At 41.9% G+C, this 27,976-nt stretch overlaps 1 protein-coding gene across 5 annotated transcripts in view; it reads right to left on the bottom strand.

The window, feature by feature from the left end:
* Positions 1-27,976, bottom strand: part of ITPR2 (inositol 1,4,5-trisphosphate receptor type 2) — a 289,774-nt gene that overhangs the window by 166,293 nt on the left and 95,505 nt on the right. For all 5 annotated transcript variants that reach the window (XM_074826452.1, XM_074826451.1, XM_074826450.1 and 2 more), the window contains 5 exons: positions 15,288-15,481; positions 12,390-12,522; positions 5,539-5,596; positions 3,844-4,009; positions 1,755-1,928 (listed from right to left, as the gene is read on the bottom strand). In XM_074826452.1, the coding sequence (XP_074682553.1) occupies positions 1,755-1,928; positions 3,844-4,009; positions 5,539-5,596; positions 12,390-12,522; positions 15,288-15,481 (725 nt within the window). The remainder of the gene's footprint in view (positions 1-1,754; positions 1,929-3,843; positions 4,010-5,538; positions 5,597-12,389; positions 12,523-15,287; positions 15,482-27,976) is intronic.

Genomic DNA, 27,976 nt, shown 5'->3' on the forward strand with positions numbered 1-27,976 from the left:
TTGCCTGACCTAACTCCAAGCACTCCTATAATTCTGATCTCCAGTTCCTATCAAGATGATCCTGCATGGATGTAAGATCTGTCGTTTTTCCTGCAGAGAACTCTGGATACTTTACTTAGAAAAACATGGCCTTTTTTTCTACAAATCCCATGTCTGGAGTCATATAACTGAAAAAAAGTAGGTCTCTAGCCTCGCCCCCCAGGTTATCATAGAAAGGTGGCAACAATGACCCCAAAAGACTGAGAAGCCTAAGGGCAAAAAAAAAAAAAAATCTGATTTTTAAAAACTCTTGTGACAATCTTGCAATATGTTTTGGTGAGGACAGAAACTTTGATTTAACATAAGACTGTTCTGGAATGTAAATTTAAGCCCTTGTGTGCACTTTAACGTTGTTTGGGAAAAATTAAGCACAGGCAAATGAAGCATATTCCCTAAAGACCTAGAGGTTCATCCAGTTCAGTACTGAATACCCAGCATCCATTCCAAGAAAGCATGGGATCTCACAGGGATGTTTATCTGTCTGAAGCCAGCCACCTGCTTCACACACTGTAGATTATGACTAGCACCTCACCTCTTACATCCGACAAGATCACAAAGAGAGTATTCACTATCTAAAGTAGTTTTGCCAGGTAAAAACATTTCCTGACTGTTAAAGAATAATTTAACAGGGGAAAAAAATAATGGACAAGATTCTGAGCTATTGTAACCTGGCGCAGTTCTCATGGAATTACCAACAGATGATCTAACCAGTTGTGCAGATTACTTATTACTGTTCTGATACAGTACTCTTCCAGATCTGCCAGAGATAATATTGTGCATCTACTGAAGCACAGCTAATCCATACAGATCCACAGATGCCTCCTGGGACAAAAAAAAACACTGAAAATATCCCATTTAGAGGTGCTTCTCTTTCAAGCACATTGTTCTGTCCCCTCTTCCTGCAGTTTCTTTGCTATTTGGACTACCCATAGGAATAAAAAGGATCTATTTACACTTTTAAAATGTTATTATAGCTAAAAATCCTTGTAAATATCCTGCTGCAATTCTGTATCCTGTTTCCCCCTTACCTTTTCCATTCATTAAATACATAAAGGAACATTTTTTTTCCTACCAGAGCTATGCTTGAGTAAAGAACCTAGGAAATCCCACATACTTAAGCTCATAAAGTCCAGATTCCTCCCCAGTTCTGACACCACTAAATTCAGCTTAGTTATATCAGAGAAAGAGCAGGACCACTGTCCCAAGAAATAAGGATTCTCAAATCACAATATATCTCAAGAGTGTAGTATGACAAGGGTCAAAAAAGAAAAGTTCACCTACAAAATCTCAATATTCTTAGGTCAGTCTTATTTTTGGAGAGTGGAATTACTCATGATGTTTGAAACTCTGGGTCCTCTCCCCTAGTTGCAGGAACAGATACTGTCTACTCCTTTCTTCCAGCAACTCAACACAGCTGCCAACACGTGATCCCTAGATTACTTCTTTGGCCATGGAGTGATGCCATATACTGTGGCTTGCTCACTACCCAGAAAGGAAGGCAGCTCTGTGACATAAGAATGCAGTTGCTGAAAGCAGTGGGAGAGAATATTAAACACATTGATAAAAGAGGTTTTATTTCCTATTCTGTCTATTCCTAAAGCTCAGCCAGAATCCTGCACAGTCTCACTTTGCTGCTGTGATTAACAGACCACAAATTTGCAGTTGTTCATTAATCAATACTTAAACAATTCTAACAGCAAAGGCTTTAAACCCACCTCTATTGGCTCTTCTCCTCCTTTGGTTTGATTGTCACCCACCTCTCCACTCTCATAATTGCTGCTCTTTTCAACCCACAATTCTGATTTTTCTACAGTCAGACGTAGCTGATCAAGATCAGCCTTGATTTGCTTGTAGTTATCAACATCTTGATTAGACACAAGCAACTGAACCTGGAAATACAGAAAATTGTAAAGCTATTATAGCAGTAGCACCAGCACTTATGCCTGGGTAATTCGCATTCTAAGCCCCTCTTTCCAGGTGCTTTGTGTAACCTTCCCTATGAAATTGAAACATGACACCCACATGCTTTTTAGTTCCCATTCATCAAAAAACTTTAACAGAGCTGGAGACTGTAGTTGCCCAAAACAGGATAGTTAAAACATTGACAACATTCTCTTGCCGCCTTTAATACACTACAAAACATGTTCAGCACAAGCACAGATTTATAAGCTCTTGAGTACTATGCAGACTTAGCTCTGATGCACTGATTATGATCTTCATGATATTAAAACAATACAGTTACATGGTATTAATACAGTTAGAAATAGCAGTACTTCACAAGAAAAAGAAAAAAAAAGGATGACATGACAAGGAATCAAGATATCCAAAGAAAAGTCAGAATGGACAGCAACTTTAATGATCACCTACATCACATGGTTAGACCATCTTAGAAAAACTTGTTGGAATATAGCTCACAAACTGACTTTCAGGTTCATGTAATTTCCCACCATCTGAGTGGTTGCCTCTTACTAAAATTAATCTCACTTTTTCTTTTTTTGTACTGCTCAGATTATCTGGATTTTTTCACTGTTTTTTGCAGTCCTTGATTTAGCATGACCTACACATTTCCTTTCTTTGTAATGCTCTTTGCTCTACCAATATTATTAATTAAGATAATATTAAAAAAAAATAACAACAATCTTTACAGTAAATCAATACGCACTATTAAGAAATCACACTTATGTAAAAGATTAAGGTAACACGGCAGACAAGAATACCAATATGGACATTCTTTTTTTAAAAAAAATCAGTACATGCAGGTAAATAGTCACTATTTTGTAAAATTTTCATCATCTTCTCTCTTAGCTTGGTAAAACCTTGTTATTTTACAGAATTTATGAATGCTGCTCATCCACAGACATTCATATTCCATGTTTTTTACAGTCTTTTTTCTTTATTTGTCAGTTAAACTTTTTCATCCTTTATGAAAACATGTTAATCTGCTCAATCCTTGCTTACCTGGGAATAACAGCTATTTATGCAACTAACCAGCATGGCCTAATGTTAACAATCTGGTGGGAGGCCATAATGCAAAAACATTAAACAAAACTTTTCCAGGTCTTTATCATTCATTTGTTTTTAAACAAGAGAAACCTCCACATCTTACATAACGATGAGACAACATGCTAGCAAACTCCTGAAATAAGCATCAGATGGTCTTATCAACATATATTATACAGGGTTACATAACAGAGATGTCTCTGTCATCCAACCCCATGACATCCGATCTCCCCATCCTAATCCACTGACACATGGAGCCTGCACATGCACCATTATCAAGCAAAAAGAATAAAAGCTGAAAACAGACTTGGATCTATTACTCTCTTCCTGTTATTTGGGCGTATCTGTATCATGCAATGGAGCACAATGCAAAGACACCTGCATTAGAACTAGAAACACCACATGAATAACAAGAGAGCTTTATACCCAGCCTAAGTAGCCCTGAATACAGGAAGGTCTTATTGCTGACACCAGTACACCGCTTGCAGAACATGAGCTACTAACTCTGTCTCTGAGGGATCACTGCATTATGTCATGTTGTGAGCTGTGTGTGTCCCAGCTGTCACCATGGACCTACATTTTCAGTAATGGATGCAAGCCAGAAATAACTATTTCTGGGTGCACAACTATAACATACACTAGCACATATGGTCAACTCTAACGAAAAAAAAATCTCTGCTGAATTTGGACCTCTAAGGATATAACACTGTCATGCTACAAACAACAATTTAGGTAAGTAAAATAGCCTTTGGAAAGACTTTCCCCTCAGTCAGTTTCCTGGCATAACACTATGCCCATCCATACCTGTTTAAATGCTTGCAGAACTTCTGCTCTCTGGCTGAAGTGCTTAAATAGCAGGTGCAGAGCACCTGAGAGCAAAGGAGGGTAGTCGTGCATGATAAGGTGAATGAGGACCCGTAAAAAAGTTCTGCCCCCTTCATCATCAAGCTGAACAGCATTCTTCTCCTTTCTGCAATAGAAATGGGAAAAAAAGGACCAAATAAAGTAAAATAAGTAAGAAAAAATAAAAACTTTTGACATAAATATGCCTGTACACACAACCTTCAATTGACAGAGCTCTTAAAAACAAATCAAATACGCTGCAGGATGGAAACTATAAACATCAATTTAACATATTTTATAAGGACTTTAATCCTACAGTTACATGCTGTTGCAGCAATCTTGTGCAGAATGGACACTATGGAATGAAAGTATGTATGAAATGTGTCAAATATTGTGATTAAAATCCATATTGCAAAAACATTCATTTATGTCTTGTGTCAAGCTCATTCCCAATACAAATTAATTGAAGTAAACAGCAGTTCATCAGAGATTAATTTGGCCCTTTTCACTCCTTCCCTTTTCAGCTTCTATTAAAATTTCATTTAAGAAAAAATAAGCTCAAAAATAGTAAAAATTGCCAAAAGCATCATATTTCTGGAATCACATTCATAATCTGGAATGACAGAAAGCAGAGTTACACTTAACATATCAAAGCAGAAATAATGTTTCCAAGAAACCATTCAGTATCTGTTTACTTTAAAGATGCAGATGCCAAGGGCTGTGTGTTGTTTTACATTATGGGAGTTCAGGGAGAGGACAGGATGCATTGCTTGTGCTGGTAAAGACTGAGAACGCATAAGGGACTGAAAGGGGAAAGACCGGAGTGCCCATACTGCAGATCCTTCTCCCTAGGTATTTAAAGTATTTCCAAGAAATACTTTAAAGTCTATGGCCTTGTCTAAATGGAATTCATTTTTACTGGTATAATTATACCCATAGAATTCAATCAATATAGTGATAAGGGTAATAACTCTCCAGTATGGATATTTTCTGTTCTTATTTTTTTTCTTTTGTTTACACCATAGCTGAAATCACTTCCAAAACTCCTCAAGCATAACTTGTATCTACAGGCCTCTGGTGGTCCAGATGATCACGGCAAGTGGTCCACAGTTGATTTGAGGAGTCATAACAAAGAGATTATTGTTGACATAACTTTCTAAGTAAGTTCAAACACAAGGTGCAATGACAACAGGTCATGTGGTCTATGAGAAATACTGAAGGTCAACAGTAACCGACTGACCCAAGAAATTTGGGGCTACAGCCATAAGGAACACCAGAAAAAAGGTCTTTCTTTAAAAGCACCCATGTGAGGCATTATAAGATAAGTAAGTAATTAGTGTGGTTTAGTCCAATACACCTGTATACCATTCCCCAGCTGACTTTGGGAACATGACAAAAACTTTCTACCAACTGTCTCACAACTAAGAGGGTGGTCATTTCCAACCCCACAGCCATCCATACCAACTGGGCTGTGTGTTTGTTTGAAATCCAGGTCCCTTCTGGCACTTTTCTGTCTATGTATAGGTTATGCAATAAGAAGCAGCCAAAGGAAGTGGTAGGAAAATAACCATCTCCAAATAAACTGAGATTGTCCATAAGAAATATCAGTGTGAAAAAACAGATATATAGAGAGAGGTAAAACTTCAGAGAACATACCTGCCAGCAAACATGGTTTCAGCCTGAGCTGCAATTTCATCTATGTCAGGAACAATTGCTGGAAAAAATGAAAATTAAAATAAAAAATAAAAAGCCAGTGATCATTGTTTAATCCGCACAGCAAAATGAGCTCTGTTGCTCTTTAAAGTAGATGTTAATCAAGCAAAGGTCTAACTACACATTCCTCAACTAGGAAAAATTCACTATGTGCAAGGGTAGCATGGAAGAAACAGGACATGGGGCAGAGTTAAATTGTGTCTTACGGTTCCTGAGAAAGAGCCAAATTGTAGTCATGAACCAGTCCCATGGTGCTAGGTGCTGTACAAACCACCAACCACGACCCACAAATGACACAGAATATGAAACTTTTACATTTTCTGTTACATGAGCCAACCCCCACAAAACAGACTGTCCCGGTTTAGCTAGGATAGGGTTAAGTTTCCCCAGCAGTGGGGGGGAAGCTCTAGCTGGGTTATTCAATACCATGCTGACGTCACGTCCTGACGCCCAAGCGCGGGAGAATCGGTGAACACGTGTGTGTGGTCGCTCTCCTCACTGCTGTATCAGTACATATTTTGCTCTGTTCATTGTTATTACTGTTATTGCTATTGTTTGGTTTGTTGCTGTTGCACTGTTGTATTAAACCTCTCCTTATCTCAGCCCTGGGGCTTTGTATTTCACTCCCTTTGTGGGGGAGGGGCAGCGGCCGCGTGGTCTCAGACCCCGGCAGGGGCTAAACCACCACAACTTTTGGCACCCAACGTGGGGCTACAAGAGGGCTGAGATAAGGACAAAAGGAGAAGGTGTGTTAGAGCAATCTGTTAGGTGCAATTTTTTTTGTTAGGTGCAAGGTTTTATTTGTATTGTTTGATAAGGAACGATTGCAGTGCTGCCCAACTTGCTTGCGTGGTGGGGCTGGATTAATCCTTATATCCACTCTGTGCTCCCAGTGCTGGTGTTTGTTGGCGGTGGAAAATGTGTCAAGGGTCTTGTTTTGCTGTACTGGTTACTGTCTGCTTATAATGGGCTTGTATCACTGCTTGTGGGGGCGAACCGGTACCTGTTTGCTGCCTGGGCTTTTGTTTGGGGTCTCACCCCCTCTATGGGTGAGCCAGGGGAAGAGATTCTCTCGGTTTTTGAGAATTTCAGCTATCCCTGGAGCACCCAGACCAGTGTGTTTGCGGCACAATGCTTTCTGAATGTCTGCCAGATCTTCTTTTGGGCCATGCAGTACTTCTCCAACAATAGCACCACCCGGAAACCCGCCCCGAGGGCAGATAGTTATGAATGGCAAGGTGTGTGGGAAAAGAGGGGCAAGTGCCTGAGTCAGTGGTCACCCCCAACGTTCTGGGATTTCACTCCCGAACAAGTGCAGAGTCCTGATAAACTGGTGGAGTATTTGGAAAAGGGGTGTTGCCAATCTGACAAACCCCGGAAGACACAACTCGTTGCGATGTGCTGGGGGCTTGCCCATGCCTACCGTGTCATCTTTAACACTGTTCACTGCCCTCAAGGGGGAGAAAGGGCTGCAGGATCTGAAAGTGAACTTACTGGTACAGCAGCTGGGCCAGAGGGACAAGCAGTGCCAATGTCAGTCGACCCGATACGGAAAACCAAATATACCAAGAAATCCCCTCGCAGTGTACAGGGTGATGATGAACCAGGCCCATCACGAGAGCAGGAGGAAGAGCCGGAAGTAATCATCCGATCTCTATCCCTAAGTGAGTTGCGAGATATGCGGAGGGATTTCAGCCGCATTGCAGGCGAGCAGATTTGCACCTGGCTGCTCCGATGCTGGGATAGTGGAGCTGCTGGTTTTGAATTGGAGGGGAGAGAGGCCAAGCAGCTGGGACCTTTTACCAAGCAGGCTGGTATTGACAAGGCAATAGGGAAACAGGCTCAAACCCTCAGCCTTTGGAGGCAACTCCTGCTCAGTGTGAGGGAGAGGTACCCCTACAAGGATGATGCTCTATGTTGGTTAGGGAAGTGGACCAACATGGAGAAAGGCATTCAGAACCTCAGGGAAATGGCTGTGTTTGACATGATCTATGGTGACCTGAATGATGAGCGGTCACCAATGGATCCAGATCAGGCCCCTTGCACGCAGTTGATGTGGCGGAAGTTCCTGCAAAGTGGACCAGCAGCACATTCCAAAGCATTAGCAGTAGCGTCCTGGTGGCGAGACACCCAGACTCAGACAGTGGACGGAGTGATTGGCCAGCTCCGGCAATATCAGGGAAATCTCCCTTCCGCCCAACATGCCTGGGTTTCAGCTGTAAAGAAACTGTCTCAGAGGCTCCAGAAAGTGGAAGAGGACATGTCCTACATTCCACCTGCACGGGCCGATGTCTCAGCTATTAGAAGCAGGCGCTTCCCCACCCAAGAGAAGGGCAGTGGAAGACACACACCATGGGGCACCCTGTGGTTCTTCCTCCGCGACCATGGCGAAGACATGAGGAAGTGGGATGGACAGCCCACTTCCGCCCTAGCTGCACGAGTACAGCAGCTGAAAGGGAAGACCACCATGAAAGGGGAGTCTTCCAAGAGAGACGCAGCTCCAGTGTCCAGTCGGAAATCCCCCAGACAGAATAGAATGGCCAATGTTATGCTTAACCCTCTTGAGTGGACCAGGAAGTCATTCTTGCAGGAGTCACTCTTAGATCAAGTGATGGTGAGCAGGATTAGAGGGGCCCTGCCTCCAGGCAGGTGGAGGAAAGGGATAATCGGATTTACTGGAAGGTGTGGATCCAATGGCCTGGCACATCAGAACCACAAGAATATAAGGCCTTGGTAGATACTGGCGCACAGTGAACCCTGGTGCCATCAAGCCACAGTGGGGTTGAATCCATCTGCATCTCCAGAGTGACAGGGGGGTCCCAACAGCTGACCCTATTAGAAGCTGAAGTAAGCTTAACTGGGAAGGACTGGCATAAGCACCCCATTGTGACTGGCCCAGATGCCCCGTGCATCCTAGGTATAGATTACCTCACGATAGGGTACTTTAAAGACCCAAAAGGGTACCGGTGGGCCTTTAGTATAGCTGCCCTGGAGGAGGTTGAACAAGTGTCCACCTCACCCGGCCTCTCAGAGGATCCCTCAGTGGTGGGGTTGCTTAAGGTTGAAGAGCAGCGAGTGCCAATTGCCACCAAGACGGTGCACCGGCGGCAGTACCGTACTAACCGAGATTCCCTGGTCCCCATCCATCAGCTGATCCGTCGACTAGAAAGCCAGAAGGTGATCAGCAAGACTCATTCACCTTTCAACAGCCCTATATGGCCAGTGAGAAAGCCTAATGGCGAATGGAGACTGACCGTGGACTACCGTGGCCTGAATGAAGTTACGCCAGCGATGAGTGCTGCAGTGTCGGACATGCTAGAGCTCCAGTATGAGCTGGAGTCGAAGGCAGCCAAGTGGTACGCCACAACTGACATTGCTAACGCGTTCTTCTCCATCCCAATAGCACCAGAGTGCAGGCCACAGTTTGCATTCACTTGGAGGGGTATCCAGTACACCTGGAATCGATTGCCCCAGGGGTGGAAACACAGCTCCACCATTTGCCATAGACTGGTCCATACTGCACTGCAGAAAGGTAGGGCTCCAGAACACCTGCAGTTCATTGACGATATCATTGTATGGGGGGACACAGCTGAGGAAGTCTTTGAGAAAGGAAAGAAGATAATTGAAATCCTCCTGAAGGCTGGTTTTGCCATCAAGCGACAGAAAGTTAAGGGGCCTGGAAGGGAGATTCAGTTCCTAGGAATAAAATGGCAAGATGGGCGTTGCCACATCCCAATGGAGGTGATAAACAAGATAACAGCCATGGCCCCACCAACCACCAGAAAGGAGACTCAATATTTCCTGGGCACTGTGGGGTTCTGGAGGATGCACATCCCAAACTACAGCCTGATTGTGAGCCCTCTCTACCACGTAACCCGCAAGAAGAACGATTTTAAATGGGGCCCTGAGCAACAACAAGCCTTTGAACAAATTAAGCAGGAGATTACCCAGGCACTGGTCCTCGGGCCAGTCCGGACAGGGCAGGAGATTAAGAACGTGCTCTACACTGCAGCCGGCGAGAATGGCCCTTCCTGGAGCCTTTGGCAGAGAGCAGATGGGGAATCCCAAGGCCGACCTCTACGCTTTTGGAGCCGAGGATACAAAGGCTCTGAAGCTAACTATACACTGACTGAGAAGGAGATACTGGCAGCGTACGAAGGAGTTCGAGCTGCCTCAGAAGTGGTCGGCACTGAGACACAGCTCCTCCTGGCACCCCGACTGCCGGTGCTGGGATGGATGTTCAAAGGAAAGGCTTCCTCCACACATCATGCAACAGATGCCACGTGGAGTAAATGGGTTGCGTTGATAACACAAAGGGCTCAAATAGGGAACCTCGACCCCCCAGGATTAGTGGAAGTGGTCATAAACTGGCCAGAAAGCAAAGATGCTGGGATGTCACCAGAACAGGGGGTGAAACGTGCTGAGGAGGCCCCACCATATAACGAGCTGCCAGAGGAGGAGAAGCGATATGCCCTGTTCACTGATGGGTCTTGTCGCATTGTGGGAAAACATCGACGATGGAAGGCTGCAGTGTGGTATCCCACATGACGAACCACTGAAGCTGTTGAGGGACAAGGTGAATCGAGCCAGTTCACAGAGGTGAAAGCCATCCAATTGGCTTTGGATATTGCTGAGCGAGAAAAGTGGCTAAGGCTCTATATCTACACTGACTCGTGGGTGATGGCAAGTGCCCTGTGGATGTGGTTGCAGCAATGGAAACAGAGCAAGGGCAGACCCGTCTGGGCCGCTGAAGTATGGCAGGATATTGCAACCCGGGTGGAGAACCTCGTTGTGAAGGTGCGCCATGTGGACACCCATATACCCAAGAGTCGAGCCACTGATGAACATCAACACAACCAGCAGGCGGACCAGGCTACTAAGATCGAAGTGGCTCAGGTGGACTTGGACTGGCAGCATAAAGGTGAACTGTTCATAGCCTGGTGGGCCCGTGGAGACCTTGGGCCACCAAGGCAGAGATGCAACATACAGGTGGGCTTGAGATCTGAGGGGTGGACCTCACCATTGACACCATCACAGAGATCATCCATGGATGTGAGACGTGTGCTGCAATCAAACAAACCAAACGGGTGAAGCCCCAGTGGAATGGAGATCGATGGATGAAATATAAATATGGAGAGGCCTGGCAGATCGACTACATCACACTGCCACAGACCCGCCGAGGCAAGCGCCACGTGCTCACAATGGTGGAAGCAACCACTGGATGGCTCAAAACTTATCCAGGGTCCCACGCCACTGCCTGGAATACCATCCTGGGCCTTGAAAACCAAGTCCTGTGGCGACACGGCACCCCAGAGAGGATTGAGTCGGACAATGGGACTCACTTCCAAAATAACCTCATAGATGCCTGGGCACAAGAACACGGCATCGAGTGGGTCTACCACATCCCCTACCACGCACCAGCCTCTGGGAAGATCGAGCGCTACAATGGACTGTTAAAAACTACATTGAGAGCAATGGGGGGTGGAACCTTCAAACACTGGGACACACATCTGACAAAGGCCACTTGGTTAGTGAACACAAGAGGATCTGCCAGTCAAGCTGGCCCGGCTCAGTCAAAACTTCCACGTGCTGTAGACGGGGATAAAGTCCCTGTGGTGCGCATGAGGGATGTGCTGGGAAAAATGGTCTGGGTTAGTCCTGCGCCGGGCAAAGGCAAACCCATCCACGGGATTGCTTTTGCTCAGGGACCTGGGTGCACCTGGTGGGTGATGCAGAAGGATGGAGAGGTCTGATACATACCACAAGGGGACTTGATTTTGGGTGAAAACACACTGTGAATTATACTGTGCTTTTGTTAATTTTTCTTTGTTAATGCTAATTGCTAAATGGCAGCTGGACGTGACGCAGATGGTATAGAATAAAGGGGTGGATTATGTCCTGGTTCAGCTAGGATAGGGTTAAGTTTCCCCAGCAGTGGGGGGGAACCTCTAGCCAGGTTATTCAATACCATGATGACATCACCTCCGGGCGCCCAAGTGCGGGAGAATCGGTGAACGCGCGTGTTGTGTGGTCACTCTCCTCACTGCTGTATCGGTACATTTTTTGTTCTGTTCATTGTTATTACTGTTATTGTTCTTGCTGTTGTTCGGTTTGTTGCTGTTGCACTGCTGTATTAAACCTCTCCTTATCTCATCCCCGGGGTTTGTATTTCACTCCCTTTGTGGGGGAGGGGCAGCGGCCGTGTGGTCTTGGACCCTGGCAGGGCCTAAACCACCACACAGACACATGAACTTTAGAATATTTATCATAAATGAAATCATTTACCACACTGTCATTTTGCTTTGGAATAGCTTTAATATACCTTACTACTTAAGACTTTAGTATTCCTTAGCCGCTCCTCTGTTTTACAGCACCTCCAATTAAAGCAATTCCCCCCCTACTTGCAGGTGGTCACGCAGACAGCAGTCAGCCTTTTGAGCACTTCTGTGTGCACAGGAATGCTTCCTGGAAAGCCACTCCATTCCCATACGACATTCACCTCACTTAAATCTGTCCTTATGCAACCCTAATCATTTTTTTCATGATCTACCCTCCACTACATTTGTCATTGTGCAGTGTTTTGCAAAGAGTACAAATAGGAGAATAAATTGTCATCATGGAAAAAAGGAATCACTTTTTTTTTAAAGGAGGACAGGCCAGCAAAAATCTTATTTTTCATTTTCCCACAAGCTTTCAACCTTAAGCAGCATGCATCTTTCTGGCATAGTTGAGTTCATTGTTTGCAGTAGTCCACACAGATTTATTTTACATTGCAATACAATAGCAACATTTACCTGAGGCAATCCCTGGTGTGTCAGGCGGAGACATTGTAGAGCAATCAACATTTTCATTGTTTTCCCCAAACTCTCTCTTATAGATAGACAGCATGTAGGATATCCTATAGTCCAGTCTAACACTGAGAATAAACTACAAGAAAAAAAGTTTTAAATAAGACTTTTCTTCTACCATTTGGTAACATGGGTTAGGATTTTTCTGTGGTGGCATGTACAGTGATACACGACTATTTTAAGTAAATTATTAAGTAAATTATTTTAAGTAATTATGTCTACTAGGAAAAAAGAATCCATTACATTCATCAGTTTTCTGTGATTTCTTTCTTCACTCCAACCATGCTGACAGATATTGAACTCTACCCTATCAACTGCTGAATACTAAGAAGCAGACTGGATTTGTCCAGGAACTCCAGCATACTGCTTTGTCCCCACTGCCTGCAAGCCAGATTGGTACATTCAAACCCATGTTGAAACCAATTATTTCATATTTCAGCTGGACTTCCAATGTCCCATGAAAATAAGAAGTGGAGTGGGGCTGAGAGTAAAGATGACAGGCTCAAGGCTCACCCTCTCAGATGCCCAACAGCAAAGGGCAGCAGTGCTGCTGTAACTCCAGGCTCCCATGGAGTGAAGCACAAGCCTGGTGGTGTCTTTTGTTACATTGCTAATGATCATCTGAGGATGTGAGGAGCAAACAGCATTTCCTCCATAAGCTGCTAGCAGTGTTGCCAGCACGTGGCATTAAAAAAAAAGTTTGGCTTTGGAAGCCACCACTGTAATTGTAGTGGAGATCCCCCTCACTCAACGCTCTGCTTTCCTCAGCTGTGAAATTTGAAACTCATATGGGAAAAATCCTAATTCAGAGCTGGAAGTGCTGCTTTTATATTGGAAAGGTGAGGAAAATAACTAGGCTGGAAACATTAGTACTAATTTAAGGACTGACACATTTCAACAACTGACTGCCCATCAGCTGGGTGTCAGTGTTTCCCACACTTATGCTCCTTGCCCACAGTAAATGCAAGCATACAATGAAACAGGTTTAAGATCATTTAACATATTTTACAATCAGTGGGGGTGAAAGCACGTATGCTAAGTTACCAAGACTCAGGCGACAGGTGATGACTTAGAAAATGATGGCAACCTGTTTCTTTGATCTCTAACTAAAGTCAGAAAAGCTTCCCAGACCCAGAATACTGTAACAGGATTTCACTAGGACTATGCCATCTAAAAGCAAATAAAATGCCAGTTTAAGAAACAATATCTTTTCTTTAAAATCTTTGAACAAAAAAGAAAAAAATGCAGGTTTATTTTGGTTCCATGATTAAGTTACCCTATAATTGTACAAGCAAGATTTTTAAAAAATAAAGATTTCCCAAGTCCACGCATAGTCAACTGTCAGGCCATCTGTTTAATTCTGGCTGATGGCAGAAGTAAAAAATGCCTTTACTTAAAGGAATAAGAGGATATACTGAGAATTAAATTATTCTAAACAAATATTTCTTAGAATAGAATAGTTTTAATCACCATTATACTAGCTATGCATGATAATACAATAAATCTAAAATATTCTTACTCTCCTTTTAGGGTAATAGCACAGTAATGAAAGGTAAAGTGATTTAAATCAATCCTACTTCATTGCATATTAAACAAAACCGAATTATTTTGTATTTCTTGTGAACTAAAATCATATATGTGCACATTTACTGTGATTCACCCAACATATGACAATTTGCTAATCTGCAGTAATTTGACCATGTGATTAAACCATAACTAACAAGCCACAAATTAAGTAACAAATTAGGATTAAATGCTCTCCAATCCCGAGTGCTCTTGCACTGGACATGCTGCAAAAAAGGGAAGAATGAGACAAAATGTGATTCTCTTGCCTGTAATCAGCCAGGGAATGCACAGGACGAGGTTGATGTCCTGGAATCATCCTCCTAGGCATCAACCAGTATAGCAAGATAGTATGGAGAGAAACTCAGTCAAAAACCAAATGAAAATGAGAAGCAATACACATGAATGGTATTATTTTGGTGATATAACTTCATAACACTATCCTTCACTGTAAGCCTTATACTAAAGGAGCTCTGGAACCGAAGTATGCAGTATTGAGGATAGTCTAACAATTGATAGACTTTCAGATGACAAGTAATTAAGGTAATTAAGTAATTTATAAGTAGTCAGAACAAATTGAATCCTTCAAAAATGACACTGGTACACACAGATCCACAGAGTTTATAGAAAACATCAAAACATTCTTTCAGTGCATAAGTATTGCAGAAACTGGGATTTGATATACAGAACAAATGTGTGTCACTTCACTTACTAATAGGACAAAGTGAACATTATATCTCAGGAGGCATGCGAGTGTCATATAGCTTATCAATTCAGCTGGGAGAAAAATCACAGTAGCTCACAGATTATTCTCAATCTAACAGTGGAAACCTGAAACAGACTTCAAAAGTGCGTGGTCTTGCATGACTTCAGTGGGTCTACATCCAGTTCTGCCCTTCATCAAACTAGTGTAACAGAAGAGTTAAATACTAAAGTCAAGCAAGCTACCCCAGTCTACAATGTGTTAATGAGACTGGAAACAGACACACTGTCTTCAGAAAATATTAGGGAGGCAGATTAAAGGACAAGCTCTGCATTTTCACAGTTATAGGTACGGAGTTTCTGCAGCATCTAGTTCCTTCAAAAGTGAAGTAAGTGTATCAGAGTGAAGACCACAACTGTACAGTTGGTCACACAGAGGAGTATTCTTCCTCACATCAAAGTATTGTTTTTACAATGAACAGTGAATAGTAAGAATGTAGGTAACAGAACTTGCCACTATGAGAATAAGTAAAGAACTGTGAAATGACTGCTATGTAACATCGCATCAATCATTATTACCTGCAAAATCTCAATGATTTTCAATTTGGTGTCCATTACAATCACATCTTCACTGTCTGAGGTGCTGGCTTGCTTGCTTGGGTGAATGCTTGGCTGTACATCAGGGGCACTGATGGGAAATATAGATCCTCTGCTCAGCACCATTTGGGTCATCATCTCTCCAACACCATGGATGGTCCTCATAACATTGTTTCCTATGCATTAAACAAAAACACGTATATATTTGCCAAGAGTAAGTCTTGCTTGCAAAGCTATGTATCACACATACCCTTTACAGTCTTAACAGGCATATTGAAAAACAAGTCTTCAATTCCTGATCAAAACTCAGGAGAAGGAATTCATTCAAATTACCCAATGGTTTAGGGACAAATTTTCTACAGATTTTCCAAGAGATCATTTCTTACAGGTCAACAGATGGAAAAGATGCCAAAATATTTCCACAGCTCTGTTAACATGTTCAAGAAATCATAAAAAGTAGAACAAACTAAATCTTAGTAGTTCACATAATCCATTCCTTTGTCTGAAGGCATATTATCTACGTCTAAGACCATTTCTGAAAGAGGTTTTTCTTCAACCTGTTTTTAAGAATATTTAAGCATTGCCTATCACACATTATACAGCATCCCTGGGCAAGCAATTCCAGTACTTGATTATGTTTGTTAGAAAACTTCTATTGGTATTTCATTTATATCACCTATTGCTGCAATTTATGACCTTGCTTTGTAGACACATGGAGGAGTTAATTTTCCACACCTACTCCCACTGATGTCTTCGCCATGATGACTGGACTAATATATGTGCTTGACAGTAAGGTTACTTTCGGCACTGCAGAAACTGGAAGGAGACTATCCAAGCATCTTATACATCACGCTAAGAGAGAGTAAAGATTTGAGCCTGTGCAAGTCTGATCAATCTCTGCCTTTCATAAGTTACGTCTGGGAGAAAAAAATTATTTTACACTCATGTGGCAAAAAACTTTATCCAGTCTAGTTGCAATGGTACCTATCACTGATGCCAGTTCAGCAAAATCCACCAAGAAACGGCATCTGTTCCCATAGATTATACCAGTCTTTCTTTATAGTGAATTTTTATATGAAAAGCATCTCAGTGACTCAATTACTATCTTGCTACCTGCCTACCTGAATTAGTTTCCTTTCTTGCAAAGGACAGATCTGCATGAATGGAGGAAGGGAAGGGAAGGGAATGATAGCATCTCTTCACAGAAGAAGTGCCAAGACCTAGACTACACCAAAGGCAAACAAAAGAATGGAGGAAATGTAGCTTTGCTGAGGTAAACCTGAATAGTTCTTGTATGTCTTTTAGTACACATTAATCACCATGCAACTGACAAGTTTTACTCACACTGAAGAGACCCTCTTCCCAGATAATCTGCTGTAAAAAGCCAAAGCTATATTTTATTTTGTTAGCAATATCCTCCTCTTATGCCCTTTCTTCAATCCACAGAGCTCAAGTACTGCATGCAGGGAAAGAGGATGCCTTCAGCCCTGACTTTAAAAGGAAAACACACAAAGAATATGCTTTTTCAAAGTGAATGAGGCAGATTAGTGTCACATTTGAGGTCCTGTTCAACATCTAGTCTGGTGTGCAATCACTCTGAATTGGTCTTTTGAAAATAATACTTCAAGTCCCTACAAAGGTGGGAAAAAAATGTCTTTCTGACTTTGCATGATGTTAGGGAAAAAAAGCTAGAAGTCCAATTAAGGCCTATCCTCCTATTAGGCAGGCACAGAAAGTTCTCCTAACTGCTTACACCAGCATAAAGGAAATGAAATAATTCCAAATACCCTTCTTCCTGCAAATTAAAATGGTGCATTTTCCTTTCAAATCAATAAAACAGCTGGGGAATAACATAGTATGGATGTCTCTCTTTCTCTCTCTCCCCCTCCCCACCCCCTTTCTCCCAGCGTGCTAAACATTTATTTGCACTGACCAACATTCAGTACACCCATGTAAAGCTAGGTTACTAAGTGGAAGGCCTTCAACTCTTAAAGCAGCTTCAGTTAAACTGACTTTTTGCATCTTCTTCATCTTCAAACTGTGAAATAAATTACCTCATTCATATCATCCTGTCCTTAATGCTGACTGATAAGCCCACAAACAAGACCTACAGGTTGTACAGCTGCTTCATGGCCTGTAATAACCCTGCCTTACATCTCAGTTGAGAAGTCCTCATCCTCCCTCTCACGACATGTTTTCAGAATCCCTTTCACTCAGTTGTACAGAGGTGAATATAAATACAGGCACTCCTATTTGGAAAGCTCAGGAATTCTCTATAAAACAACTTGAGTCAATGGGGTTACCAGCTGATTATTAAACCACTTCAGCCTAAGACAAGTCTAGATATTCTTCTCAAAAACTAGATACCCTGCAGTTTGTCCAAAATGAGGCAGAAGAATTCCACTTTATCTTGAAAAGTTCCTGCCCACCCTTCAAGACTGAAGTCCACTCAGTGTAAAGTTAACAAAAAAGGTAGCATCTTTTGGACAAGGAGTCAGACAATGTCTTGGGTGGACCTCATCTTCTTGGAGAAAGAAAGCTGGGATTTTGCCTAGAGCATACACCTTGCTTATTTCTCAGCTATCACTGGGGTGCTTCACAGGCACCACAGGGGATGGGATTCAACTCCCTCTGTGACCAAGGAATTAGTAACTCTCTCTGCATTTCAGGACCACCTCCATAGAGAAGACTACTTTCCCCACCTCTTAAAAGGACAATGAGAGGCCTGATATAACAAAGACTGGGAGGCACTCAGCTAATGTGATGATGGAGCCTATAAAAGCATCTAGGAAATAAAAAGAAATTAGATGACTGCTGTCCTCTCCCCTTACCCACAGAACAGCAGTGGTAAAGGATGGTACAAACCAATGAGTAGTAGCTGTGAAGCTGCTTCCCAACAGCATCAGTAACAATGATTGACCCTCTGTCCACAACATTCCTTTACTATTGACCTTCATGTGACTGACCTAAAGAGCTGGAGGCAGGAAAGCAAAGGAGGATTAAGATGATACTTATTATGCCATCTCATATTGTATTTCATTAATGCATAGGAAAGGATTTTAGTGAGAGAAAAGTCTACTTAATCCAGTTTGGTATTTACAGCTGAAATGAGTAGTGACTTTTTTTTTTTTTCCTCTTCTGTCAGTAACAGCAGTGAGACAAGGTGTCATGGGTAAACCCATCTCGGAAAACTTTTTAACTGACTGCCTGATGCTGACTATTATTTTCAATTAACTCAGAGCAGGCTTGGGGAGAACACTCCCAGAGTGAAAATAATACAGCAACTGGAACAATTCAGCGTTCTTTTTAGGAAAGATATTTTAACAACTATGTTTTGCAGGGTGCTGATGAAATGTAACCATCTCTTCGAAGTAGACAGGAGTCAATAAGCACATATACATGTCAATGAAGCAGCTGACTGCACCTCAACACTGGGAGGAACTGCTCTATCCTTCGGAAGAAGCCATGAGGATCATTCATGTACATAAAAAGTGGGCAGTATCTTCTCTTCCAAAAGATCCCCCAGTAATCAGCATTCATGGTGCTCAGTGTTATCTGTCCAGCCTTGGAAGTCTAGACCATATTAAGCATGGTTTTAAATCTGTCACTCACAAACATCAGGGGCCAGCAGCAGTCTTGCTAGTGAATTGTTTCTTCTTACTATGCTTTTGTGTTCTCTTGGCTTTAACAGTTATCTCAGCAGGAAAGGGTATGAGTCTCTGGTAAGGCATGAAGAAAGGTTATTGCAGCTTAAAAAGTGACTGACTGCATGTCAGCTAAGCCTGCAACAATCCAAGACAAAATACACTGGCTCAATAAAAGAGATTTAAGTTCTTAATACATATGCACACAATGACTAAAATAATGGAGCTCTGATCTTAGTTACAGCTCCAAAGTGCTTCCTGACTACCAATGCCCAAGGAAAAATTAACTTAATGCCTCAGGTAGTTGGCTGAGCTAAATCAGGAGACCTAGCAAGTAGATGTGAACCCTGATTACTTTTGTGTGCACTTTGCTAGAGACAAGTGAAGAGAAGTCTGAGCTGTGCTTTCATATAGTACTGCCACCCTTAACCTGCTGACCTCCATCATTTGTTGTCTTCTTTGAAGTCAAGGTATTAGCATTTATATATGGCTGAGAAGCGTAGCAGGGAGAGAACGGTCATTGCAATGTTGTAAGGTGCTATTCAGTGCAGCCAACCACTGCTCTCACCAGCAAACCACTGCAAAAGTGTTTGGAACTGTGACTGGCCAACAGAGGAAAAGAACGCAAGGCAATCTCCATGAATCTTCTTCCATTTTTCCAACTTTCCCTTCCTCATCCCAATCTTCTGCTCCTCCCTCTGCCAAGACAAGTCAGATGCCAAGAACCTTCCATAAGCAGTGGACCCATTAGAAATGCCTCCTGCTGAATGTACGGTCTCACAAGGTTAGCCAATGGAAGAGTGAAATCACTGTATGCACAAGCGGTAATTTAAATGAGCTGCAGATTGACAGGCACTGAAAGAAGAGGAAAGAAGAGAATGCTTGTCATGTTTTGAAAAGATAACTGTGCATCTCCTTTTTATTATGATGATCACAACTTCCTAATGAATATCAGGTTCTGTCCCAAAACTGTAGCACATAAGCTCATACAATTTGGGATGATTGACAACACAGCAACCTCTCTGAGAAGACGACTTTTCAGAGGAGTTAATTATGGGAAAAAAATAACCACCACCCAAGTAATTGAAACAGTGGGTAATTTGACACTTCATTTTCTACATAAACATATTTTCTTGCTAAGTCATTTACTGGTTGCAAAAATTCTAAAAGCAGAATATAAAAGTAAACAACAATCTACTATGTAATGCAGTATGGGTGGTAAGTGACAAAATTCCATATTCAGAAAGAAAAACAACTGTCAAAGGCAGCTGGCAAATTCATGCCTTTTCTTCAAATTGTTCCTAGCCAAGCGCTATGCAGCATCCTCAGTTTGCTCTCCAGTACCCACAGCATTTTAGGTATTTCACAAACAGTGCAGAGAACTGTGCAGTAGCTGAATGTGAATGCACAATGGACAGCTTCAAAGGCTGGCAGATACCCTTACAGCGAGTAGCCCTCTACTCCACAGATATCCCCAAGACACATGGAAACTGACTTGCAGCCTTGTTTATTTAAAAATTAACCATATCTACCTGATCTGGTCCCTAGTTGCCACAGGACAGTCTGCACTTACTAAGATTATTGTTCAGTCTTCCTCAACACAGATATAGGAAAGATGGATGACTAGGACTCAATATTCAAAACTGCTCAGCCAGTTTTAGCTCAAACAGTTCTCCACAGTGCTCATCTCCCTACTCAGAAATGTAAAAAGTGCCTATATTTTCAAAAGGATTTTAACACCCAGCAGCTCTCATTAAGGACTGGAGAAGCCACATGCTCAATGTTTCTGGAAACTAAGTACCTAAATAGGAGCTGACATATGATGGGTTCTTCAAGAAATCTGGTACTTAATGATCAGAAAACACAAATGTACATGCATCCACTGCTCCAACAACTTAATTATCCTGTCCATAAAAGCCCAATACATTCTTCAATCCTGCTTATGGGGGGGACACACAACAACACAGACACACAAATCAAAGGTTTTGTAAAAATGTGTCATTTCTTGCATTGTCTCTGTAATTATGAAGTTATAGAGATAACCCTCTGTGTCATCAAATGTAAACATGCTTTTGACTAGGACACCTGATGCTTCAACTTCTTCCAAACAACTCCTAGAAAACACTTCCTTCCAATGCAGCAGGACACAAGCCAGACAGCACGTGCCAACATACTTAGCCCCTCCCTGCCATGCCAACTTCTTTCACCAAGCCCTTCATGCCTCCTTCCCCATCCACAATCCAGTGAAGTTCCAAAACCTTCTCAGTCCTCCTCAGCCATTCTCATTTTTCCCATGAAATTAACTTTTACCAACTGTCACCCTGGTGAGGCAAAACTGAATTTTGCCAGTGTGCTGCGGAAACTTTAGGCTGGTTTCCAAGCTCACTGCTACATTAGGAGATATCTGGCACGTTGCTGAAAGTCCAAAACTTTTACCATCATCAAAGTCAGTTTTCAGCAAAGCATACCTTGACTCAACCCATGCCTCAGTGTAGGTGCATTCAACCGGGTTTTAAGACAATACTTATAACAGCAAGTCACTTTCCTGATGACTGCTGAACCAGGAGCCTTGACTCCAAACAGCCTTGACTTGGTGGATTTCACCGAGACCTACACTATTGCTCCACCATAAGCTTCTTAAAGTTTCAGTGCCATCTTAAAGCATGCAACACTGCCAATCCTTGAGGATCCTCTGACAGGGAACCCTATGCACAGCAATGTCTAGTTACCAAGGGCTAAATTAAAAACCCCATGGCAACTCTAGCTCTACATTTCTTTGCCTTTGTTGATTTGGCTACATTGCTTCATACAATTTAATTTTTCTGCATGAAAAGTTATAGCCATTTTTAAGACATACAATAACAACACTTCAGTACCTAAAGGAACACATTTTATTTCAAACCCTTTAGAGCTATATATTATTTGCCAGAAGCATTAAGCCTTACAGCTCTGTCTGTGAAAGAGGTATTAATTTTTACAGGTTTTCTACAGAATTTGCTCATAAAGACTGCAGAACCTACCATAAACAGGCCAAGAATCACACTTTATTTCTTCATTAAACCATTCTTCGTCACTCAATAACTAGCTGACCTCAGGTAAGCCTCAAAGAAAACCTAATGCATGACATTAAGGGCAGAAGGTGAGATCACCTCTACATTTTATACAGCCCTCAGAACTAATGAGGCAAAACAAACAAAAAGAACCACAATATGCAATGCACATACATTTGCTACCCACTGCCCTGAGTCAATCTGGCCACCCCAGCCTCCACTTACCTACAGTATATCCACAAGGCCTCCCTTACTGCATACAAATTCACTGCTACCTAGCCATAGTGAAACTCCCCCAGACCTCACCTTGTCCTGACATTCTGCGGGTTCTGCTGATGTCGCTTATCCCCAGAACCACAAAGCAGTGTCAAAAAATACAGCTTTCATGCCATGGACATCAGACAAAGGAAAAAATACATACACCAGCATGCTGGCCTTGAAGGTAAAAAGCATCATGGGAATCAAGCCTTCTAGCCAAGTTATGTCTATGAAATGGATATCGATTCCTAGAGCACCAGTGGTCTAGGATTAATGCACAGGTCTCATGATGAAGGAAAGAATAAGGAGGAAAGAAAAATGGTCCATGCCAGGGAATTAAACTTTCAGACTGGCCTCCCCTTTGGTCAGACATTCTGCACTGAACAGCAGTTGCTTCATTATAGACATCTGACTAACATAGCTAACTTTCCTAAGGGTTAAATCTTTTTTCTCGTGTAACCCTTTTTTTTTTTTTTTTTGTGTAAACTGCTGGCATAAATTATTGCTTCAGTCTGCCAGGCAGCCACTGCCTCATTAGCTCTGCTAATCAAAGTATGCCTCAAGAAGATATTTCAAATTGTTAACTAGACAAAAGACCAGTTAACAGACATGGATGCAAGGCTGAGAAAAAATACAGTCTCACTGGTGCTTCTGAGCATCTCTACTTGCAGCCAAGAGGACTGGAAGAAAATGCTACCTATCTTGCTCAGTTGAAGCTGAGGGGCTAAGCAGACTGCCAGGGTTTATCAAAGGGACAGAAGACTAGACCAGAGTCCCCTGACACACTGATATACAAGCATGCCTTTGTAGAGAAATGGTAGCCCACCAGTGCTGAAGTCTTCAGAACAGAGCAAGGGCTTCCCCATTCTGAACCCTGCCAGGGTCGAATCCTTTGGGGTACATCACAACAAAGCAGCAAAGTTTGAAGTATGACACAGGGGTCAGACTTTTCATGATACATTTCAGAGAAATGTTCCACAGTCTCAGGACACCTATGGACAGATCTTCAGTCCCTTCGGTCTGCAGGAGGGATATGCTACCAAGCTAAAGACCCAGACATAACGTGAAGGAGCTGGGATATCTGGCTACCAGTTTGAATAGGTAAAAGGAGGCATCTGTTGATCCAGTCATGAGCAACACATTTCATGTAAGAATCACAGAGGCAGGAGCAATTGGAGCTAATTATAAGTAGTTTTTAAAACCTGTTTTTCAGAAAGACTGAGCATAGCCTTCCTTTGTGGAACTAAACTGAAAGACTCTAACTGATGTCAGTGGACACTGACTCAGAAAATTGTAGCCATTTGTGTAGAGCTCCTGAGGGAAAGACATGCTCTGCAGATAATCCAGGTTTGTACCACTGAGGGCTTTTTCAAATTGATGCCCAGTACCATGAAATGCATCCCCAGATATATGTAGCTTAAATTCAAGGATGTATTTTCTTGCATGTCATTATTCCCATGCCCAAACAACGTTAACTAAATAGCACTGAGCCACATGGCAAACGTGTAGCTTGCCTGCTAATACTACCATGACGTTTCATCTTTCAGACCTGACATATGCTGTAGGTGCATGGTTTGACTAAAATCAGCTATTTGAAAGATCAAATCACACCTAGAGAAAGATGTGCATTTTAATTCACAGAGAATAAATAACCAGTATTGGACAAGGCAGATTGGCTCCTGACTCTGGAACGATACAGCAGGGTGCACTTAGGAAAGCAATGACTTTACCTTTTAATTAAAACTGCAAGAGATTATAATGTTCTTGAAAGGTGCCAGAATGATAGAACTATTAAATGAAGTCCTCACTTTCTCCTTAAGAAAAAAAATGCCTCTTTAGGATACAGGTAGAGTATTTTGTAAGCCCCATTTTTTAGAATCTGAAAGGGGAAAAAAGAAACAGAAAAAAAGCTTCAAATAACCTCAAAAAATGATTCAAAGTTAAGACATTCTGATTGAAAAAAGTAAGTTGGCTGCAACATTTTCAAGTAAATTAATTTTTAGGATGCAAGCTAGGTAAGAAGCATTTCCAAAAATATATATATTTTCTTTTTCCAGGGTCCTATCTCACAAATGTTTCTAGCCAACCTTCCCCAATCTGTCTTCATCAAATAAGGTCACACTTGAAAACTACATGTACACTAATTTAATTCTGGTTAAAGTAACTACAGTGGCATTAAAATCAAGCTTTTTAAAGGAAGTAAGGCATAACATTTATAATAACGTAAGGATCTTTTCAGAATCTTTGCAGAACCAAAATAGAGAAATTCACACACAATATCAAGGACTACCTTAGCCATCAAGGTGACTCACAATTTAAGCAAAGGATGGAAAAGGACATCTTGAGGTAAAAGGTTAGTTAAGTCTTCATGCAACTTCCACCTAAACCTAAAAATACATCCCATTTTGCGGATTTGCTTCAACAGCTCAACACTTGTCATATATACTTCCTTACTTAGCAAGTAGTTTTACTGAAATGAGTGGGTCTATTTAAGAAATAAATATTAAACAGGGAAGAAGACTCCAGATTGCTGGCTGTAAATTTGGTTGTTCCAATTTTGAGGTGCACAACTCCAGGCAGGCTTCCCACAACCAAGACCCACCCCATTCTTCCACCCATCATTAATATATTTCTACCCATTCCCAAAATCATGACTACAGTTTTCACAATGTGGAGCAGTGGCCAGACCAGTAAAGAGCCAAGCTCACCAATTCCCTACAACTTCACATTATAGGAGTCAGATGCTGCAAGATTTTGTTGCTACTGACCCAGAACAAATCAATGTCAACAATGGAAAGGCAGTGTACCCTCTGTGTCCCCAAATTTAGTCAGCACTGAAACTACCATAGAAATCAAAACTAAAATGCAGGACCTAGCATGCAAAATAAATAGATCCTACCCAAAATTCTTAACTTTTATAGAGCTGCCACCTTGGATCTACTACAGCTGCAGAATAGGAATTACATGACTCTTCCATTTGGTCAAACTTCTTCTCAAGTCACTTGTCCTAGAACCTGAAAATCAACTGCATTTGAGAATAGGCATAATTATTGACAAAATATTGCTGTTAAATATCCATTTAATATTAATTGATGTAAATTTACAATAAAATAGTGATGAAAATTAAAATATACAGAGCCCAAGCTGGTATTCAGTAGCACTTTCCTACATTAGTTACAGGACCAGGCCCCTAGTGGTTGATAAAATTTAAACACATTTGTTTATACCATTAAACCATCAGTCCCAGCCATCATGGCTGGCTTTCAGTGTTTGTCAAACTGGGTTTTAGAGTTACACTTCAAAGCTCTAAGCTCAAAGTATGAAATACATGCTCTTACTGAATTAAAGCTAATGCCTAGACATTTGTGATCACTGACTGGATGGATTAAAAAACCCCTCAACTTTTATAATCTCCATACGACAAAATCACAACAGATATACTTTTTTTTTTTTTTTTTTTTTTTAGAAAAAGAACATCAATGTAATGAGTTTTGCAACTCAGGGAAGCTAACTTTCCTTAAGAAAGAAGCTGTGTAAACCTGTACATCCCTAGAGCAATAATGTGTTGGAGGAACATCTACCTGCAGTAGTCTGCATTCAAAGGAATGATATGAATGTTGCAAGTATTGGACCTGCCAGGGAGGATGCTGTGTAGCAAGACCCTTGTCTGCAGAGTCTGGAGAGATATGGGAGAGAAGAATATGACCTCCTCTAAAGGCAGGAAGAAGTCATCCTCACCCCTAACTGACTGGAGAGAGGGCTCCCATCATCCTGAATGAGGGCAGGGAACAATCCATCTGCCTGTATTTTATGGAAGTTATGAATAAGAAAACACTTTCTGAAAAGATCAACGGACCATCCTGATTTTAGAAAATGTCAACACATTTTCAAAAACCACAAAAAAACCAGGCTGGATTACTTTCTATTGTAATCCTTTTTACTTGCCTAAGAGACCAGTATTGTAAGTTAAAAGGGACAATAAAAAGCCAAGACAGGTAACTGATAAAACAACTAACATTCTCAGCAACTCAGTTTTATAACACAGAGAGTTGATATAGGTATATTAAGAAAGTTAAGCATAACTGTAAAATAGTTAGCTATAGTAAACTTAAATTATACTTTAAACTAAAATTCCTTTAAGCTGTAAAAGCAAGGCATCTCTGAGCTGTAAAAGCAAGGCATTTCTGAATTGTAAAACAAGGACAAAGGACTGGGGCCTCTGACACCTGGAGATGGAGGAGATCTGCATACCCAGAGATGGAGGACACCTGCACCCACCCCCTCCGCAGATGAGGGACACCTGTGATTTGCAACCCAAAGGATGACTCCCCATTCAAGGATATGCATCACACATCAAACCGAGAACGAAGGAAGATGGCACCGATCAAGGATGCACATCATATCACATTTCGATAAGATGGAGGAAAGCATGACAATGTTGATACATTTATGGCCTACGGAAGAGACTGTTGATACAGAAATTCCAGGACTAATTACACATCATTATGAATACGTATGTTTGTATTGTAAGACCTTGTGAATATGTATGAGATACCTGCATTTAGGTCGGGGTTTCACTGGCTTAAGGTGTGCATGTTTGGTGGAGAGATCCCCCATGCACCCAGCGCTGAAATAAAGAATGCCTGCTTTCTAACACTCTGACTTCTGAGTTTTAGAGAGTTCTTCTCCGACCGACTTTTACGGTATCAGAGTGAATATCTGTGTAAAAGGAGAAGGGGAACCTTTGATGTACAATCTTATAAGTACTAAAAAATTGAAGAAAAATATATACCTACAGCTTTGCCTGGTGAACAACCCTTACTGTCAGAATGAGGGGGGATCTAGTGAAATTCCCAAGAACAATTTCTCTCTTGGCCTGTTCATTCTTCAGGATCCCTAATGGATCTTGGACAAGGTGGATCCAGACTCCACAGGACCTAGGTAACTTTTGGGGTCAAACTTGTTCGGGTAGAATTGACTACACAAGATGCAAAGCACTGTAGAATCAGACCCCTGGCCTTTCCCCTTCTCCTAGAAGATAAAAAAGTACAGGAACATCATTAAGAGACATGATCATGCCATACACAGGCCTGTTCCGGCAACCCTAATACAGCAAGGCTTCCCTGTCAAACACAGACTCAAGCCCAGTCTCAAGTCAGGACTCACTCATCCTTAGCATCACCTACAGTCCAACACATGCAGAGGCACAGAAGTTCCAGACCACCACCACCACTCAGACAGAAAACAAGCACTTTCTGCACCTTACTGTGGGCTCAAGCAGAAGTTCATGAAGTCTGAAAAGACTGGACACAGAAGCAGTCAACTATGCTACAGCACAAGCCAGCAAATCCCCTGAGCTCAGCTCTTTCTAGCTCAGCGTAGACACATCGTACCTCAGCTACAGCTAAGTGATACCTGGCAAGGCAGAGAGCACACAAGCAGATCAAGGGCTCTGTGTGTTTAGGGCCTCACTCAAAACTTCTCATTACCTTGTAGAAAAGACACAATCAGAATGTGAGTGCAAGACAACCACAGGACTGGTTTTAGAGGACTGCTACCTGACAAAAGTTTTTTTTAAAAAAAACAGGAGGGAAAGGAAAAAAATATTGAAGCCAAATACCCAGCTGGCACAAACTCTCACAGCCCCAGGAATTAGAGTAACTTATGCCAGCCAAACTCCTGCCCTTATGGTCTGATTCATTCCTCACCAGCAGGCTTC

Source organism: Strix aluco, chromosome 5 (genome assembly GCF_031877795.1).
Source record: "Strix aluco isolate bStrAlu1 chromosome 5, bStrAlu1.hap1, whole genome shotgun sequence".
Taxonomy (NCBI): Eukaryota; Metazoa; Chordata; class Aves; order Strigiformes; family Strigidae; genus Strix; species Strix aluco.